This window comes from Leucopleurus acutus (assembly GCF_964270905.1).
Source record: "Leucopleurus acutus genome assembly, chromosome: 20".
NCBI lineage: Eukaryota > Metazoa > Chordata > Mammalia > Artiodactyla > Delphinidae > Leucopleurus > Leucopleurus acutus.
This window is the reverse complement of record NC_139162.1, coordinates 50,948,867-50,970,073: the sequence shown is the minus strand read 5'-3', so window position 1 is coordinate 50,970,073 and position 21,207 is coordinate 50,948,867. Positions and strand designations below refer to the sequence as shown.

The 21,207-nt window shown below is 45.9% G+C and overlaps 1 protein-coding gene across 2 annotated transcripts; it reads right to left on the bottom strand.

Moving 5' to 3' along the window:
• Positions 1-739: 739 nt before the first annotated feature.
• On the bottom strand, positions 740-12,285 carry C5AR1 (complement C5a receptor 1). 2 transcript variants are annotated; one of them, XM_082863170.1, is made up of 2 exons: positions 12,244-12,285; positions 740-2,824 (listed from the first exon to the last, which is right to left on the bottom strand). In XM_082863170.1, the coding sequence occupies exon 2, from the start codon at positions 2,710-2,712 to the stop codon at positions 1,816-1,818; it is 897 nt and encodes a 298-aa protein (XP_082719296.1). In that variant the 5' UTR covers positions 2,713-2,824; positions 12,244-12,285; the 3' UTR covers positions 740-1,815. The 2 variants fall into 2 exon arrangements, with proteins under 2 accessions (XP_082719296.1, XP_082719295.1); XM_082863169.1 differs by having other exon boundaries at positions 740-2,865; positions 12,244-12,262.
• Positions 12,286-21,207: the final 8,922 nt, after the last annotated feature.

Sequence of the window (21,207 nt, the reverse complement as noted above, 5' to 3'; positions counted from 1 at the left end):
TATAGTAATATATAAATATATTACTAGCACTAATATTACTATAATATATTCATACATATATACATTAATATAGTATTGATATATGTTATATATTTTGTTATATTACATATTTATATATTATATAATTATAAACAAAATTATTATATAATATTATATACTACATAGATATTCATGTAACATAATCATATAGTACATAATAAATTATTATAATATAATTAATATAGCATTCATATCATTGTTGTTAATATAACATATAATTGCATTATATTATTAAATATTACTATTATTTCATCCTTTTCATTTAAATTTTTAACGTGGCTAGTAAAAAGTTTTAAACTACCTACGTGGCTCAAATCATATTTCTGTTGGTCTGCACAATATTTCTAGCCAATGTGGACACACACACAGACACACACAGAAAACACTAAGCAGGAATATTTCCAAGTCAGTTATAAACAACACAATATTTCAACATTTATTATTTTTTATTTTCATTTTCAACTGGTGTGTACTAGCTTTTTTTTTTTTTTTTTTTTTCTCGCGGTACACAGGCCTCTCACTGTTGTGGCCTCTCCCGCTGCGGAGCACAGGCTCCGGACGTGCAGGCTCAGCGGCCATGGCTCATGGGCCCAGCCGCTCCGCGGCATGTGGGATCCTTCCCAGACCGGGGCACAAACCCGTGTCCCCTGCATCGGCAGGCGGACTCTCAACCACTGCGCCACCAGGGCAGCCCTGTACTAGCTTTTTTGAAAGTCCAAAGGTTACATGCTTTGTATGTTATATATGTATGAGTCTATCGATATAACATTCTTGAAAGGACCAAATCACAGAGATGGAGAGAGGATTCGTGGTTGCCAGGGGTTCGGGACAAGGCTGGGGAGGGTAGAAGGCAGTGAGAGTGGCTAGAAAGGGGTGTCACGAGGGATTCTGGCAGTGATGAAAATGACCTGTGCCTCGACCGTATTCATGTCATCTTGGTTGTGATATCGTAATGTCATTTTGCAAGATGTGCCTATTGCAGGAAACAGGTCAGAGGTACCCAGGGTCACTCGGTTTTACTGCCTACAACCCAACGGCATGAGAATTTAAATGAGGTCAAAAGAAAATGTTTAAATTCTTTTTTCAGCGCAAACAAAACAGCAGTTGACAATGTAAGACAGCAAATTCCCCTGGGACCCCATTCCCTCGAGGGGCCCAACCAATGTTTCCCAACCCTAGGTGTCTTCCTCACTGCTTGCTTTTTGCCATAACTATATAACATCTTTTTACTTAGTACTTTTTTTTTAACCCAGTGAAGTAACATACTGACTTACTGTTTTTCTTTAAATCAACTCAATTCTAAAAGCTGAGATAGGTCCATGGACTTTTGCTTTGTACTAAACAAGAATAACTTCTGAGATGCCAGTTACATTTTTCTTTTTTTGCCAACTCTCCATAAAATAAATATAGAACTCTGTTTTTCAAGGTTTGAATGTTTCTGTTTGTCTGGGTTCTACGTGTCTAATGTATTCACACTCTCTGCACACGAACGTGTTGTTCTATGGAAGGACTCCAGGTATATTGGTTGCTGTTTGTTTTCCAAAGTCCTTGGATGGAAAGAAAGGTTGGGGGTCCCTAGAAGGACGTGCTAATCTTGGAAATGAGGAGTGATGAGGAGGGTTCGCCTGGAAGAGGAAGGACAAGTCTGGGAACGATGGAAGGAATGGAGGCGAATTCACTCAACCACCACCCACCTCGCCAAGATCCAATAAGCAAAGTGAATGGACCGGAAGTTTGGTGGAGCGCCGGAAAGATGGTGGCCAGAGAGGCCTCCCCTTACACCTCCTGGCTCTTCAGGGCCGGGGTGTCCACCGTGGAGAACGTGTTGGACTTGCTCTCCCTGCCCACGGACTCTTCGGCCAACACACCCCGGATCCTGGAGGGGAGGGACTTGAGGAACCGGGTATGAAAGCCCTGGGCAGCGACCACGTAGATGATGGGGTTAATACAGCAGTTGATGTAAGCTACGGAGACACACAGGGCATCCAAACTGGACACGAATTTGAAGTTTGTCTTGTGGGAAAAAGACAGCATCATCCCTGTCACCTGGTAGGGCAGCCAAAAGACAAAAAAGCTGGTCACCACTGCCACCACCACCTTGAGAGTCTTGGTGGAACGGGTAGCACTGCGGCTCCAAGCCCGGATCAGAAGGAAGGTGTAACAGACTGTAAGTGTGACCAGCGGCCCCAGGAAGCCCACGACCAGCCGGATGATGGCCACGGCCCTCTCTATACGTAAACCGTCCTTACCATAGTCAAGCACACACGTCATCTTGTATGGGAAGTGTTCCACATGGACCTTACGATACAAAAAGGAAGGTATGGTCAGCAGCAGAGCCAAGGCCCAGGCCACACCGCAGGCCGCCCAGGCCATGCGGGCCCCTCGATAGTTCTGGCACCAGATGGGATTAAGCACCAAGAGGAAGCGGTCGGCGCTGATGGTGGCCAGAAGCAAGATGCTGGCATACATGTTGAGCAGGATAAGACAAGGCAGGATTCCACAGGCAGCATCACCGAAGGGCCACTCGTTGTGCAGGACAATGGATGCAAACAAGACAGGCAGCGCCAGACAGGAGAGGAGGTCAGCCACCGCCAGGTTGAAAAACCAGATGGCATTGATGGTTCGCTTAACCTCGGACCCCGTCACACAGACCACCAGGGCGTTGCCTGGCATTCCCACCAGGAAGACGACTGCAAAGATTACCAGGGCGATCACATCTGGAATACGCAGCCTGCGACTTTGGGAAGAGTCATCCACCAATATGTCGGGGTTATTGGTCCAGTTGCTATAATCGTAGTAATCAGAGGTGCTATTAGTCATGGAGTCCTGGGTGGAATCAGAGAAGCAGGAATGGTATAAGTCTGCAGACAGGTGGCAGGGGGGCCCATCAGAGCTACTCAAAGCCCATCACTCCACTTCTTTAAGTCTTAGGTTTCTCCCGGGGAAATGGGGATGCTGGGGGCTGAGAGCCAGCTGGGGTGTCATACCACTTATTAAAATAGTGAAAACCCTTCCATGTTAATGGGTCTCCGTGCCATCCTGCCACCTCCCCCTGAAGTCCCTGGACTTCCCCAGAGTCTAGCAACCAAATGGTTAAAGCCTAGGCCTGCTACAATACTGTGGTCACTAGCCACTCTGGCCAGTACCCATGACACACTGCTTGTTAGACATCTTTAATGTCACCAACACACTGAGATGATATTACTGAGCAGGTAGTTCCCCCACCAACACCACCACCAGCAGTATCACCCCCTTTTGCTGCCTCCCACCCACTGAGGCAGCTCTGTGCTCTGCCTGGGAGCAGCTACCCAGAGTCAGCAGTGTTTCAACAGGGCCTCACGTACTCAGGCATCAGGGGTAGACAGGGAGCGTCAGTCATCAAGATACATAATATCTTTTTTTAAAGTTAATTCTGCACTTTAATACTTACAGGAGAACAAGCTAATAATCATACGAACATAAATCCAAAACTGATAGCCCAAGTCCTGAGCTATTCCCTAAATTTAATTTTTCATTTACTTATTTTTCAAATTTTCATTGGAGTATAGGCGATTTAACAATGTGTGTTAGTTTCAGGTGTACAGCAAAGTGAAGATATACAATATCTTAATGAAATATTTTCCAGAATCAAGATGAATGCACCCCACCCCCACCCCCAGAAAAAAACCACAGTGCAAAAAAATTTTAATTTTAAATGAAGGCAACCTGCGGCAGTTGTTTGTTTGTTTTATGGCCCTGCATTATTATGCAAGAGGGGGCTTCCCTGGTGGCGCAGTGGTTGAGAGTCCGCCTGCTGATGCGGGGGACGCGGGTTCGTGCCCCGGTCCAGGAGGATCCCACATGCCGCGGAGCAGCTGGGCCCGTGAGCCATGGCCGCTGAGCCTGCGCGTCTGGAGCCTGTGCTCCGCAACGGGAGAGGCCACAGCAGTGAGAGGCCCGCGTACTGCAAAAAAATAAAAATTAAAAAAAAAAAAAAATATTATGCAAGAGGAACCTGCAGATCAGCCCACAGTTTTCATTCTCAGCTGGGTGGGGTTTTGCAGGTTGACAATGGCGTTGTGCAAACATTCAAGCCATGTGGGGCTTTACGTATAGTCATGGGGTTTTAGGAGGGGTTGTTTTGGGAAGGGGGTTGGTAAAGATTTATTTACTTTTTCTACTTGGTTCAAACTATGGAAGGATATTTTCCGAAGTGTAGATAGGGGCACACATGTGTCCTTCTGCCCTGGGTACCAGGGTGGCTCAGCACGACACTAGGATCCAAACCCCGACTGTCCTACTTGAAGCCTACGTGGCCCTCTGCAAGTTCCATTACTGCTTCATGCCTCCATTTCATTCCTGGTTAACTCCTGTAGCAGTCCTTCAGTTTTAGCTATCGTTATTCCAAAACCTCAGTCTCAGAGCAGAGAGAAAATATTTAGGGGCGGCAAGAGGAAGAAGAAGAAATAAGAATAAGAAATAGACATGTACCTTGCTAGAGGCAGGGCAGAAGGGAGGAAAGGAATAGAGAAGGATATGAGTTCAAGAACAAAGGGTATCTTAGTGCACAGATTATGGTCTTTAATTACCACCTGGCATTCAAAGGAACCAGGGCTCCTTGGAGAAAGGCTGTTTCCTGTTCTGGGACAGAAAATATACAAGATGAGCCCAGAACATCTCACACTAGAAAGTAAGAAAAAATGTTAAATAATGAGAGGGACATATCAAAGAGACAGCCTGAAAAAGCTCCCACTAGTCAAAAGATGGTACCATTTGCGTATATAATAATAACAATAATAATAAATAATAACTGTGATGCAATAAAATACATTAATAATAAAGATCTATGAGTTCATAATGGTAATAAAAGCAAATAAGCCCATTGGTCATATTTTTATTCTGGAAAGGGAATGAATCAAGCACTTAACCTGCCATTTCTGTACAGAGTATATTTCAGGGAAATAAAGAGTCAATGTGGGAGGGCCTTCTTTAGAGAAGAATCTAAAAATAATACTTGCAGAAGGAATGATAGACGAGGAAACACGGATCTGGATGACAATCAACAACACCTAATAAAACCATCAGGTGAAAAACAGACGGGAACTTTATAATAAACAGGTTGAGCTGGCACTGCAAACCCTCCATTCAGCCTCAGCGCCTTGAGAAGACGGACAAGTAGACTTTTGCTCTATCTGATGTGATGCAGTAGAAAGGATACGGCACCACCTATGAAGTAATTTTTGCAAAAAAAAAAAAAAAGAAGAAGAAGAAGGTCAATCTAATCAAGATTCTAGATCTAAAACTACCAGTTTACAGGAAAAGCAGAGGAAAGAGGAACACGTTAACTCACACCACAGGGACAAAATCAGCCCCATCGGAACTCAGGAAACGCTACAGGACAAATGGTCTTGTTACTCTCACAAATAAATGGCGTTTTTAAAACGGAAGGGGCGGGACTTCCCCGGCGGTCCAGTGGCTAAGACTCAGCGCTGCCAATGCAGGTAGCACAGGTTCAATCCCAGGTTGGGGAAATGAGATCCTACATGTCGTGCAGCGCGGCCAAAAGATTAAAAGAAGGGGGCAGGGGAAGGAACGGGAAGTGTCATGGATTAAAAGAGGTTTAAGGAGCATATCAAGCAAAGGCAAAATGGAGACCTTGGTTGGATCCAATTGGAATAATCATATGGGAAAGAAGATACTTTAGAGACAACCTGGGAGATTTAAAGATGGACCGGATAGGGCTTCCCTGGTGGTGCAGTGGTTGAGAGTCTGCCTGTCGATGCAGGGGACACGGGTTCGTGCCCCGGTCCGCGAAGATCCCACGTGCCGCGGAGCGGCTGGGCCCGCGAGCCATGGCCGCTGAGGCTGCGCGTCCGGAGCCTGTGCTCCGCAACGGGAGAGGCCACAACAGTGAGAGGCCCGCGTACCACAAAAAAGGTAGATAAATAAAAAATAATAATAAGAGCTGGATTTTTAGGGCACCTAAATTTGCAGACTGAGGTTGATACCCACTGAACACCCAGCTCGTGGATTAAATAAGATGAAAAATGTTTAAGCACCTGGCAAAATGCCTGGTACACTCTAGGGAGACGAGAAATGGCAATGCTCTTATTATTTATCGATCTTACAATTACTGAAGAGCTCAGATCTTTCTCTGAACAACTGTTTTTTATTTCTAGTTCCTTTATGTTACCCTAAGGTCAACTGGGTCCATAGGGCTGATGGTCCAGGGTACTTGCTGGTAGAGCCATAGCAGTGATTAAATTATTCAGAGGGAACATGTCAGTGTCAGCTGATGAGTGGATGAACAGGGTATGCTATACCCATGCCGTGGAATATTATTTAGTCATAAAAAGGGATGAAGTATTGATGCAAGCTACAACGTGGATGAAGCTTGTAAACATTATGCTGAGCGAAAGAAGTCAGACACAAAAGGTCACATATCGTATGCTTCCATTTCATGAGGTGTCCGGAATAAGCAAATCCATAGAGATGCGGAATGTGCTAGTCATTGCCAGGGACTGGGGAAAGGGAATCAGGGAGGGAGTGCTTAATGGGTACAGGGTTTCTTTTGAGGGTGGTTAAAAGGTTCTGGAAATAGATACAGATAGTGATGGGACAACATCTTGAATGTACTAAATGTCACTGAATGGTACACTTTAAAATGGTGAATTAGTGTGTGTGGCTGATTCACTTCGTTGTGCAGGAGAGGCTAACACAACATGGCAAAGCAACCATACTCCAATAAAAATTAATATAAAGAAAGAAAGAAAGAAAATGGTGAATTGTACGTTACGGGAATTATACTCAATTAAAATTAAAATACCAGTGTCATAAAGACAAGAGATGAATGGGGATGAAAGAGCCAGGACAACCCAATGTCATGTGACATCCTGGACCAGAGTCTGGAGCAGGAAAAACAAACTCACTCTAAAGGGCGTTATTTGGACAATTTAGCAAGTTTGAATATGATCTAGGGTTGCACCATTTGCATATAGATAATAGCATCTCACCAAACAGTAGATTTCCTGACATTGATCATTGTGCTGTGCTCGTGTAAATGAATGTCCTTGTTCTTGAGAAGGAGACACCGAGACATTGGGGGGGCAACGGACATGATGCCTGCAACTTACTCTCAACTGGTTCGGGAAAAAAAAGACAGTAGATGATAGATAGATAGATAGATAGATAGATAGGTAGATAGATAGATAGATGATAGATAGATAGATGATAGATAGACAGAGCAAACTTGGAGAATCTGGATAAAGAGTATATGGAAGTTCTTTGTATTATTCTTGTAATTTTTCTATAAGTGTGAAAATGTTTCAAAAAAGTTAAAATTGTTGAATTGTTTCCATTGATAACGAGCCCCTGCCCTGAGCCACCCACCTGTACCATCCCCCCACTCCCAGAACCCTGACCTCCCATTTTTCTACTTTGGGACCCCCACCCCCAGTTCCCATGCTCGGATCACTAAAGGGTTAATGCCGGGCATGGTAAGAGGCCCCAGACCCTGCTCAGCGGGGGCTCTGCCCCTTAGCGGGATGTTAAATATTTTAAAGGTCCACCTCAGACATGATACATGAAGCTAACTTTTGTCCCTGCTCATTTCACAAGCTCTCGGCCATGCTTAGCTGCAGAATAAGCCAGACCTCAAAAAGGGGAGCCTCCCCACCCCCTGCTCTCACGCTCACCGTTACCCCTCTCATCAGCTGACAAAATTCCTTTTCTGGAATGAACTCACGAGACCCCTTCCTCTCACTGACTTCACGAGTGCAGAAAAAAGATGCTAACTCTAACCCTTTGTGATTTCTAGGATGCTCCGGATAAAAAAGGCTTGCAAAGGTTTGCCATCGCAGCATAACTACGAAGACTAGAAATAGCTGACGCATCCAGCAAGAGGGGACTGACTAAATGAATGACGGCAAATCCAGGCAAAGTAGCACTATGCAACCGCCGAAAGAATGAGGAAGTTTACGTAAAGATGTGTGTGGAAAGAGCTCCAAGATCTAGGGTGAAATAGAAAAAGTAAGAACCGAACGGTGTGTGAAGCATGCTACCTACAAAAGAGGAACCTCTCTCTCTCTCTCACTCTCTCAGTTTTTCTCTCTCTCCCTTCCTTCCCCCCTGCTCCCTCCCCTCTGTCTCTATCATTCTATCTCTCCGTGTGTGTATGTGTGTGTGTGTGTGTGTGTGTGTGTGTGTGTGTGTGTGTGTGTTTGCTTGTGTATGCACAGACTAGTTCCAGAAGCAGACAGGAAATCTGTAACAGTGGTTCCCCCTGGGGAGGGGAAGTAGTGGGTTGGAGGCAAGCATTGGAAGGAAGATTTTACCATACATGCTTTTGTTCTTCTTATATGTCGAGCCATACCAGTGAATGCACCGTCCTTTCCCCCCAAAATGGATGTTATATAGACTATACAGAAGAATTCATGGTTCTACCATTCTAGGAGTCTAGGAAAGATTCTAATGATATTTCTTCATTGCACAAATATTAACAGGCTAGGGGATTTGTTCCTGACATACCTGGCACCTGCCCTTGGAGAGGTTATGGTCTACTGGGAGAGAGAAATGAATCCCCAGGGATGGTAACTGAGTGTGTTCAATAGAGAATTCAGCCTGGTGTGGGACCAGGAGAAGGGTCTTGGTGAAATAAAACCACAGCACCGTTCAACAGAATTTTCCGTACTGATGGAAATATTCCAGATGTGCACCTTCCAAGATGTGCACCTTCCAACCTGTGGCTGTTGAGTGCATGAAATGTGGCAGATGTGTCTGGGAACTGAATTTTTACTTTTCTGTCATTTTAATTAAATGACCGGCCACATGTGGCTGGTGACTACCGTCTCGGACAGCACGGGTCTGGGGCTCCTAAGTGATTCCTAAGTGCTGGGCGCTGTTCTCCATGCTTCCCAGGTGTTAGTTCGTCAATTCCCTAAACACAGTATTTATGCCACAACAACCCCAAAGGCAGGGTACTCTTATTGTTCCTAAGTTCACAGGCTCATTTCAAGAGCCCTTGTCTGTTGTGTGGAGAAATGGCTCCTGATCAGAAGCTAAGAAGAGGAGGTTGGGATTGTCTAGCTGCGGTGAGGGATGGTGGTGGCTTGCGCTAGGGTGGTGGCAGTGAGGAGTCATGAATGAATAGGAGGAGAACAAGGTGAAGAAGATGCTTACGAGGAAAGAACTCAGAATTGCCAAGCTCTGTTCTAAGTCCTTTTCACATATCAGCTCGCTTATTTATTTAGGCCATGTGGCATGCGGGTTCTTAGTTCCCCAACTAGGAATTGAACCTGCGCACCTTGCAGTGGAAGCGTGGAGTCTTAACCACTGGACCGCCAGGGAAGTCCCATGTATCATCTCTTTTAATCCACAGGACGACCCTATGAGCATTGTTGCCATTGCAACACCCATTTTACAGATGAGAAAACTGAGGCTACAGAGCTTAAGAGACCTTTCCTAGTCCTCGCAGTTAGCAAGTGGCAGAGGTAGGAGAGAACTTCTGAGAGTCCAACTCCAGAGCCCTCTCTGAGAGGCTACCAGATCTCAAGTGTATTGGGAGTGAGGGGCATGCATTCAAGGCAAAAGGCCACAAGGTAACAAGGAGGAGTGTCCACACACCAGAAAAATGAACGAACATCAGTGTGGCTGGCAGGTAGCCAAGACGAGGTGGGAGGAGCCACAGATGCCATGTTAAAGGATATGTATTTTATCCTGGGGTAATGGGGAGCCATGGATGGTCTTGGAACTGAGGAGGGACTAGATGAGAGTTTCTCTTTAGAAAGATCCCTCTGGCTGCTGTGAGGAGGTAAGACTAGAGGCAAGAGGACCAGAGAGGAGGCAGGGGCAGGGACCCAGGCGAGCGAAGATGGTGGCTTGGATGGGGGTGATGCCCAGAGGAGGAAGAAAAGTGGAAAGACTTAAGAGGCATGACAGGGGACTTCCCTGGTGGTCCCGTGGTTAAGCCTCCGCGCTCCCAGTGCAGGGTGCCTGGGTTCGATTCCCGGTCAGGGAACTAGATCCCACATGCATGACACAAATAAGACCCAGCACAGCTAAATAAATAAATAATAAATAAATTTTTTTTTAAAAAAGGAGGCATGACATGGCTACAGTCAAGCAGCTGGTGGGTGGTAAACTCTGCCCCAGCCCCTTCCCTCCCTCACTGGGCTTCAGTCTCGCCATCCTCACAGCAGGAAAGTCCTGCCAACTGTCCCCTCCATTACGGTGGAAACAACAGACTCACTTAGGAATGCTGTCAGAGCTAGTAAATACGAAGAAGGCACAGTTTTCTTTTTTTTCCGGAATATCCCTCTCCCTGTTCCTACATGGACACACGTCTTTAAACAATCCACCCACAGAACCACTTGAAACCATTACAGCATCCTCTGAGACATAGGATACAAGGGTGGAGGCGAGCATCTCGACTCAGATTTACCTTCTTGAGTTTGCAATCTTTGTGACTCAGCATCCCTGAGCACGAAGAAACATAAGCACTTGCATTTTAAAAACCACAAGAAGAAGGCAAGCCTTCAGATCCTTTGAGGATGCAATGAACTGCCTTTCAGGTTGGCAAAAATAAAAATTTCCATATAATTATGCAGATGGGGGTCTAGACAAGTAGATACTCTCATGCTCTGTAGATGAGGAATGTAAATTGGTACAAGTTTTGTCAGTATCTGTTAAAGTAAAAATTGCCCATGCCTTGGATTCAGCATTTGCAGTTCTGGAAACCCAGATGTGGGTCCAAAGATATAATTTGGGTTTTGTTTTGGTTTGGTTTGGTTTTGCCACGTGGTTTGTGGGATCTTAGCTCCCTGACCAGGGATCTAACACCGGCCCTTGGCGGTGAAAGCACCGAGTTTTAATCACTGGACCACCAGGGAATTCCCTAATTTTGGTTTTAAAGACAAAGTATTGGACAGCCTAAATCTCCTTTGATAAGAGATGGAAACTCCCACTGGCATATCACACAGCTGATAAAAGGAAAGAGGCAATTTCCCTGAAGTACATGGGGATGATACTTTCCTCACAGACGGTTTAAGTCAAAATTCATAAGTGTCAAGTGCCTAGCACAGTGCCTGGCATGCAGTAGGCGCTCAATAAATGCTGGGCAATAATATAATATGTTATCCATGAAAGAAAAAAAAAAAGACGTAGGACAATGTGTAAAAGAGACTTCCCTTGGGCTTCCCTGGTGGCGCAGTTGTTGAGAATCTGCCAGCTGATGCAGGGGACACAGGTTCGAGCCCTGGTCTGGGAAGATCCCACATGCCACGGAGCAACTAGGCCCATGAGCCACAACTACTGAGCCTGCGCGTCTGGAGCCTGTGCTCCGCAACAAGAGAGGCCGAGATAGTGAGAGGCCCGCGCACCGCCGTGAAGAGTGGCCCCCACTTGCCACAACTAGAGAAAGCCCTCGCACGGAAATGAAGACCCAACACAGCCAAAAATTAATTAATTAATTGATTTTAAAAAGCCAAGCATTTGAAGCCCTTTAAAAAAAAGAGAGAGAGAGAGACTCCCCTTTATAGAGTGGGTGGGGGAGAAAGGATAGACATGTCACAAGCATTGAGGGCCAACTGTATGCCAGGCACTGCTGTAAGAGCTTTCTGTGTATTATCTCATTTAATTCTCTCCACGACCCTATGATGTAGATTCCGCTCTGCAGGGTTACTATCCCCATCTTCGCGGTAAAGAGAAGGAGGTTCAGAAAGACGAGTCTCGTCCGCTATTACACAGGAAAGGCAGGGTTTGAACCCCATTTCAGTATGACCCTCGTGTCAAACTGCTCCTTACTTCGTTCCCTACGCTGCCCTGGAGCACCTGTAGACTGTTTCCAGAAGGATCCACCACAAACTGGTGCCCACCGTTGCCTCTGGGGGAAGCTACAATGAATCTGAAGCTCTGGGGAGGGAAGGGAGTTTCACGGAATACCCTTTAGGGATTTGGAGCTATTTAACAGAAAGAAAAAGAAAAAGTCGAAGCTAATCGTGGGCCCTATAATCCCTTGACAATCTAACTCTTTAGCTCCTCTCAGACCTGGAGTGGGAGAGTCTGAGATGAGGGAGAGGGGAGAAGGAGGGGGCTGGGGGCTGGAGATCCAGGACCAGGAGGAGGGGGAAGGAAAGAGGGAGAGGTAGCAAGAAGGGGCGAGTGGGGAGAGCAGACGGAGCCCAGAAGGGTAGAGGGTGTCTGCCCCCCACTCCCCCCACCAAGACTCACCATATTCAGGTTTCTCCCAGGTTCTCCGCTGATCAAAGTTTCCCTCCTGCCTGAGGGTTGTGGTTTTTAAAGCCCCAAGTGACTCTGCAGAGAGGCGGAGAGGAAATGACCCATCTTTCCCCTCTGGAGTTCTCATTGGTCTAGGGCTCCTTCCGCGGGGCACACACCCAGAGAGACCTGATCACCTCCTCCCAGCCACAGGAAGGAGGCAGGGGCTCCGAAACCTGAGGAAGTTCCAGGTCCCAGGAGGGAGGAAGCCAGAGGAAAGAGACCCACGCTCCATTTAGGCTCAGCCCCTCTCCAGGCCTTGGTTTGCCCCATTTGAGATGATATCTTCCTTTCCTTCTATGGCCCCAGATAGCAGTGGAAAATCTCAGGGGTCCAACTGGCTTAAACCTGGGAAACAGGGATTGTGAGACCCAGCCTCCCAACCAGGTTCCATTGAGGCCCAGAGAGGCAAAGCAGGTCTGTGGAGGTGGCCCAGCACTTGGGGACTGTTCCGTCTTCCTCCCTAGAGTTTTGAAGTTGGCACACACACACCCAGAGCCACCACCATCCTTTCCAGCCCCATTCTGGGTTCTTGTGGAAACACGCTGGAGTCTGGGGCAGGGAAGGATTCTACCTGATTTAGTTTCTTATTGCTGCTGTAACAAATCGCCATAAAACAACAAAAATGTATCCTTTCACAGTTCTAGAGGCCAGAAATCCGAAATCAAAATGTCGCCAAGGCCACACTTCCTCTATAGGCTCCAGAGCAGAATCTGTTCCTGCCTCTTCCAGCTCTGGTCTCCGCCAGCATTCCTTGGCTTGTGGCCACATCACTCCAATCTCTGCCTCTACGGTCACATCTCCTGCCCTCCTACTGTGTGTCTCAAATCTCCCTCTGCCTCCCTCATTTAAGGACCCTTGTGATTACATTTAAGTCCCCCCTAGATAATCCAGGATAATCTCCCATTTCAAGATCCTTAATTTATCTGCAAAGTCCTTTTTCCTATATAAAGTCACGTCCTGGGTTCCAGGAATTAGGATGCAGACATCACTGGGAACCATTCTTAGTCTACCACAATGAGCATGATTATTACGACGGGTGCAGAAACAGGTTCATTTTTCCCATGCTTGTCTGCAACTCTCCTGTAGACCACCCACATCATTCCTCCACAAAGAGTATTTTTCTCCAGCAAGCTTCAGTTTGTGAAGATCTAGCTTTCTTTTTATTGCAAAGATGATCCATGCACCTTGTAAACATTTGAACAATTCAGAAATGCCCTCCTCACCCCCACCCCCCAAAAAAAGCATTGAAAAATCCCCTGACTGCTAACCTTCTGAAACTCCTATTAGCAGTTTGGAGTGTATTCACCCAGACTTTTACAAATGTGGTGTTTGTGTTTGGGAATGGATATGTGACTGCACGATGTTCGGCAAGTTTCTGTTCTACTAAATGAAGCCATGTGTTGTGGACGTGACTCGGGGAGGATTTTGAAGGTCTAGTTGTGGCGATTTGGTGCGGGTAGGAATGCGTGGTTGTTATACCAACCCTGACCTCAAGAGGGCGTCTGAGGCACTTCCCTGGTGGCGCAGTGGTTAAGAATCCGCCTGCCAATGCAGGGCACACAGGTTCCAGCCGTGGTCCGGGTAGATCCCACATGCCGCGGAGTGACTAAGCCTGAGCGCCACAACTACTGAGCCCACGCGCCTAGAGCCTGTGCTTCGCAACAAAGATAAGCCACCGCAACGAGAAGCCCACGAACCACAACAAAGAATAGCCCCTGCTCGCCCCCAAGTAGAGAAAACCGGGACGCAGCAACGAAGACCCAATGCAGCCAAAAATTAATTAATTAAAAAAAAAAAAAAAAAAAAAGAGGGTCCCTGAGCTGTGGGAGACTCAGGAGGCAAGGTCACACCCGCTTGATTTTTTTAAGATTTTTGGACCAAAGTTGTGCATTGCCTTCAAATCTTGAATTCTTAACATTTTCTATGTCCTGGACCTTTAGTGAAGTTATGAACTGCCTCTCAGAATAATTCTTATAACTTTTTATGTTGATGTAATTTCAAATTTAAAGGGAAGTGGCTGGGATAGTAAAAGCAGAAAGGAAATGTGATACAACACCTTATGTAAGGCACCATCCTCATTCACATTTCATCAATTGTTCCAATAATGTGTTTTTGTAACAGCATCGTAAAAATCACTATTTTTTCAGAACAATGTTTTTGTAAGTACATTTAAGCCCCTCGTGTTTTTGTAACAGCATCGTAAGTCCATTGTTAGTTTGAAACCTGTTTATTTGATCACTTCCATGTTGGTGGAACTTTAGGTTGTTTCCAATATTTTTGTCCATATCACCATGAGCACCCTTGCACATACATCCTGGTGCCTGTGTACGAGGACTTATTGCAGATAACTCTCTAGAAATGGACTTGCAGGGCAGAGGGGGTACATATATCGTTCTCAGTATTAGCAACCTTTATGCTGGTGTCTCTTCATCCTCTTCCTCAAGACCCGACCTGGGCGGCTCAATACAGCAGCCACCAGCCACATGCAGCTACTGAGTAATGGAAATGTGGTGAGTCCAACTTGAGATGTGCCCTCCCTGAGTATAACACACACACCAGATCTCCAAGACTTACTGGAAAAAAAAAAAAAGATTGTAAAACATCTCAACAATTTTTATATTGTATTACATGTTCAAATAATAAAATTTTGGAGAAATTGTGTTAAGTATAATATATTATTAATTACAGTTGACGCCCGAAGAAAGTGGAGGTTAGGGGCACTGACCCCCATGTGGTCGAAAATCCTAGTACTGCTCTCTCTGTCTCAAAAACAAAAAGGAATTGATAAATGACTCACCCAAGGGCGGGAAGTGGAAACAGTTTGGATAGAATCAGGACTCAAACTCTAGTTCTTTTGATTCCACATATTGTGATCTCTAATCGAACACAAACTTTTCCACACACTTAGTTAATTTAAAAATCTGTAAAATGAAAGTACAGGTACTATATCTATTGGGAAAAAACCCGCAAGTAAGTGGATCTGCCCAGTTCAAACGCATGTTGTTCAAGGGTCAACTATATATTATTGTTATTGTTACATAGTAAAGATCATTTTTAGGGCTTCCCTGGTGGCCCAGTGGTTGAGAGTCCGCCTGCCGATTCAGGGGACGTGGGTTTGCGCCCCGGTCCGGGAAGATCCCACATGCCGCGGAGCGGCTGGGCCCGTGAGCCATGGCCGCTGAGCCTGCGCGTCCGGAGCCTGTGCTCCTCAACGGGAGAGGCCACAACAGTGAGAGGCCCGCGTACCGCAAAAAAAAAAAAAAAAAAAGATCATTTTTAAAATAGATAACTAATGGGAACCTACTGTACAGCACAGGGAACTCTACTCAGTAGTCTGTAATGACCTATATGGGAAAAGAATCTAAAAAATAGTGGATAGATGTATATGTATAACTGATTCACTTTGCTGTACACCTGAAACTAACACAACATTGTAAATCAACTACACTCCAATAATTTTTTTTTTTTTTTTTTTGCGGTACGTGGACATCTCACTGCTGTGGCCTCTCCCGTTGCGGAGCACAGGCTCCAGACGTGCAGGCTCAGCGGCCATGGCTCACGGGCCCAGCCGCTCCACAGCATGTGGGATCTTCCCGGACCGGGGCACGAACCCGTGTCCCCTGCATCGGCAGGCGGACTCTCAACCACTGCGCCACCAGGGAAGCCCCAATAAAAATTTTTTAAATAATTTAAAACATTTTAAAACATCATTATATGTTACAATATAACTACATAATATTAACATCTTACTATGACTATAATATATTAATATATGTTTATATTGTTGATATTAATCTAAAATACAATTATATTATTAAATATGTTATTATTTCATTTGTTTCTTTTCTAACACAGCCACTTGAAAAATTAACATTACCTATGAGGCTTGCATTTATGGCTTACATTATATTCCTATAGGATAGGGACTTCCCTGGTGGCGCAGTGGTTAAGAATCCGCCCGCCAATGAAGGGGAAATGGGTTCGATCCCTAGTCCAGGAAGATCCCACATGCCGCAGATCACCTAAGCCCGTGCGCCACATCTACTGAGCCTGCACTCTAGAGACCGTGAGCCACGACTACTGAGCCCACGCACTACAACTACTGAAGCCTGCACGCCTAGAGCCCGTGCTCCGCAACAAAGAGAAGCCACTGCAATGAGAAGCCCGCGCACCGCAACGAAGAGTAGCCCCCGCTCGCCGCAAGTACAGAAAGCTGAAGCACAGCAACGAAGACCCAACACAGCCAAAAGTAAATAAATAAAATAAATAAATTTAAAATATATATTTCTATAGGAGAGCCCTGCTCTGGAGCCACCATTAGCCCAGCCAAAACCTTTGTGAAGTATAAAGAGGTACCCTTTCCAGACAGCACTTTATGTCAGGGCACACACACAATCTGACCAGGGGACCCATCTCTGACTATTCCCCTTAAGTTCATTTCTCTCTCACAAACCAGTGTAACTCATGGCTTCCACTGTGGGGTCTAAGGTGGCTGTGCTGGCTCTCACCTCATCCGAGCAGGAAGGGAAAAAAGAGGACGGGGCACAGATGCCCAAACCTTTTAAGGATGAGACTCAGAAGTGGTACCCTTGGCCTCCCATTCACAGTCCATTGCCTGAAACATGGTCAGCTGACCACTGCAAGGGAGGCTGAAAAACCTGGTCTTGAGCTGGATGTTCCTGTGTCCTGTTAAAACTATTCCAGTGGGCAAATGGGAAAATACATCCTAGAGGACAGAGGTCAGATCAGCATCAGGAAGGGCTGCTTTAATTTAAGAAACATGGCATCTACTAAAACTAGATACACACCTAACCTATGACCCAGCAATCCCACTACTAGGTATTTACCTGATAGAGAACCCAACATGTGTCCAGCAAAATAATGTACTAGAGTGTTCATAGAAGCTTTATTCATAATAACCAACAACTGGAATCCAATCTAAAAGTATCCAATCGGCTGTAGAATGGATAAATACATTGTATATTCATACAATGGGATACTATATAGCAGCAGAGAAGAATACAAAAACTAATATTTAAAAAAACTAGGAGAAGGGCTTCCCTGGTGGCGCAGTGGTTGGGAGTCCGCCTGCCGATGCAGGGGACACGGGTTCGTGCCCTGGTCCAGGAGGATCCCACATGCCGCGGAGCGGCTGGGCCCGTGAGCCATGGCCGCTGAGCCTGCACGTCCGGAGCCTGTGTTCCGCAACGGGAGAGGCCACAGCAGTGAGAGGCTCGTGTACCGCAAAAAAAAAAAAAAAACAAAACTAGGGGACTTCCCTGGCATTCCAGTGGTTAAAACTTCATGCTCCCAATGCAGGGCGTGCGGATTCGATCCCTGGTCAGGGAACTAAGGTCCTGCATGCCACACAGGGTGGCCAAAAGAAAAGAAAAGAAAAGAAGAAAACTAATACATGCAACAAACAACATGGCTGAATCTCAGAGTGATTCCGCTGCATGAAAGAAGCCAGACACTGATGTGTACATACTGTATAATTCTGTTTACATGAGGTCCACAGCAGACAAAACTAGGCTTTGGTGTCATAATCCAGGATAGAGGTTATTTTCGAGGGGTAGACATGGTAAGGGGCACTGGGGCAGAGAGGAATCTGGGGGCTAGAAACATTCTTTTTCTTGATCAGGTTGTTGGTCCCACAGAGACATTCAACTGTGAAAATTCCTTAAGCTGCCCCTTTATGGTTTGTGAACTTTTCTGTCTGTGTCCTATATTTCAATGAAAGGTTTTTCTTTTACTATTTATTATTTTGGCTGCGCCGGGTCTTAGTTGCGGCATGAGAACTCTTAGTTTGCAGCACGCATGCGAGATCTAGTTCCCCGATCAGGGATCGAACCGGGGCCCCCTGCATTGCGAGCACGGAGTCTTACCCACTGGACCACCAGGGAAGTCCCAGCTTGTTTTTTTTTTTTTAAAGTAGCCCTGAGAGGCTTAAAATTTACGCAACGGAAAGAGAAAGCAGAAAAGGATTGTGACCAAGTGGCATATAGACTCGTGGTTTTGTGACCTCAAGTCCCTAGGACCGTTCAGAGCTGACCCCATGTGGAGGGGCAGGACTGAGTAGGGGGCTGCAGCTACCACACCCCAAGGAGGTATAGCTGTGGTCAGCCACCAGCCTGCCAGCAACCACAGGAAGCCCAGAGCCAGTCAGATGTTAGCAATCCATGCCAAGGCTCTCAGCTGTGGGCACAGTGGCTTCTGAGGCAGGATGTTGTGAATTAACAGCAGCAGGTCCACACAGGCTTCTGATCCTGGCTAGACTGGCTCACCAGAACTTGCGGCACTGTGGAATTTGAGACACAGGAGGTGGCAGTAAGCACCACGGGGAGACTGGGAGGAAAACTCTGAAGGATGCGTCAAGGAGAGGGCCTCTCAAAGGCTGGCGGAAAACAACACCACCAGCAATAATAATAATAATAATAGCCAACGCTCATCAAACCATTGCCTGGTACCAGGGGCTGTTCTAAGCATTTCACAATAACCTGAACAGATTAAGATACAAAGTGCTGGGGCTTCCCTGGTGGCGCAGTGGTTATGAATCCACCTGCCAATGCAGGGAACACAGGTTCGAGCCCTGGTCCAGGAAGATCCCACATGCCGCGGAACAACAAAGCCCGTGCGCCACAACTACGGAGCCCACGCACCTAGAGCCCATGCTCCGCAACAGAAGAAGCCACTGCAATGAAAAGCCTGCGCACCGCAATGAAGAGTAGCGCCCGCTCACCGCAACTAGAGAAAGCCCGCACGCAGCAACAAAGACCCAATGCAGCCAAAAATAAATAAATTAAATAAAGAAATTATTTTTAAAAAGAAATATGTATGTGAAACCATCACTACAATCAATTTAACTAACATTTCCATAATACCCAGAAGTTCCTCTGTGGCTTTTTGTAATCTATCTCTCGCTCCCTCCACCTTCATTTTCAGGAAACCACTGATCTTCCTGTCACTATACATTACTTTATATTTTCTAGAACTTCATACTGATGGAAACACACAGTATGAAGGTTTTCTTTTTTTTGGCCCGGCTTCTTTCACTCAGTAAAATGCTCTGGAGTTTCATCATGTCATTGCAGGTACCAGGAGTTTATACCTTTTTCTTTCTAACTTTCCATTGTACAGTGTGGTAGACAGAATAATGGTCCCTGGGTTCTTCATGCCTATGTGACTGACCCCCAATGAAAACCCTGGACATGGAGGCTCAGGTGAGCTACCTGATTGGTAGTACTCCATGCGTGTCATCACATGACGTACTGGAAAGAAATAAGTACTGTGCTATGACTCCACTGGGAGGGACCACTGGAAGCTTGTGCCTGGTCTCTCCTGGATTCTGCCCTGTGCACCTTTTACCTTTGCCGATTTTAATCTCTAGCCTTTTACTGTAATATACCATAAACATGATTATGACAGCCTTTCTGAGTTCTGCGAGGCCTTCTAGTAAGTCTCTAAACCTGAAAGTTGTCTTGGGGACCCCCAACACACCTGTCTAGGTGTTTCTCAGTTTACACCTCTCAGAATTCCAGCGACTTCATCTCCGTTTGGTCTCTAACTCAATCTCCATTTCCATTTCCCAAACCCACATATTATCCATCTCCCAGGTCTTTCCTTGTCTCATTTTTCCTGTCTCTCCCTCTTCTCCATTTCCTTACAACATCTGCTGTTTCTGTCTATCAATCTGACAGCCAGAATTACAGCTGCCTCTTCTCTCTTGACGAAAACCACACTTTGCTTATTTTTATCACAGTAAAGTGGGAATTTTAGGACATCAGAAAACAGAATAGATAACAAGAAACACTCTCTCCTTGTTCCCTATCCAACTCAGTGCCAAGCACTTCCTAGGGGTTTACCATCATTGCTCCCATCCTCTGCCAGAAAGTAGAAATCATCCACAGTCCTGAGCCCCAGGCTTCCTGGGCAGTGGGAACAGACAACAAAAAGATTTCTCATCCTCTGAACAATGTTCTGAAAGAGGACTGGCTGACAAAGTGTTAAAATGTTCCAAGACCTTTATTGTCACACTAAGAGAAGAAATGAAGAACCCGTGGTGTATCAGTTAACTATGGCTCTTGTTACAGACTGAATGTTTTTGTCCCCTCCAAAATTCGTAGGTTGAAACATAATCCCGAATGTGATGGAATTAGGAGGTAGGGCCTTTGGGGTGATTAGGTGATGAGAGTGGAGCTCTCATGAATAGGATTAGTGCCTTTATAAAAGAGACCCCAGAGAGCTCTCTGACTCTTTCTGCCATGTGAGGACACAGCAAGAAGGCAGCCGTCTACAAACCAGGGAGTGATCTCTCACCAGACACAGAATCTGTTGGCATCTTGAACCTGGACTTCCCAGCCTCCAGAACTATAAGAAATAGATATTTGTTGTTTAAGCCACCCAGTCTATGGTAATTTGTTACAGAAGCCCAAATGGACAAAGACAGCTACGTAACAAATATCTCCCAATATTAATGGTTTAAAACAATAACTTTCCTTGTTGCTCACAGATCCATGGGTCAGCTGAATGGTTCTTTTGGTCTTGGATGACCTAACCCATGCATCTGAAGTCAGCTGTGGGTTGGGTAGGTGGCCCTGTTTCCGGGAGTTGGATGGGTGCCTGTGGTCTTCTTGGTTCAGGCTCTCATCCTCCAGCAGGCTAGCCCAGGCTTATTCCCATGGCAGTGGAAACTTTCCAAGGAAGCAAACGGAAGACACAAAGACTCTCAAGACCTAGACTCAGAACTAACACAACATCACATCTGCCACATTCTATTGGTCAAGGCTAGCCCAAATTCAAGGGGTGGGGAAACTGATGTTACCCCTTGAAAGGAGGAGCTACAAAGTCAAATGCAAAGGGCGTAAGTGGGGAGATTTGTGGCCACTTTTTACTTGTGACACTAGTGGGCAATGG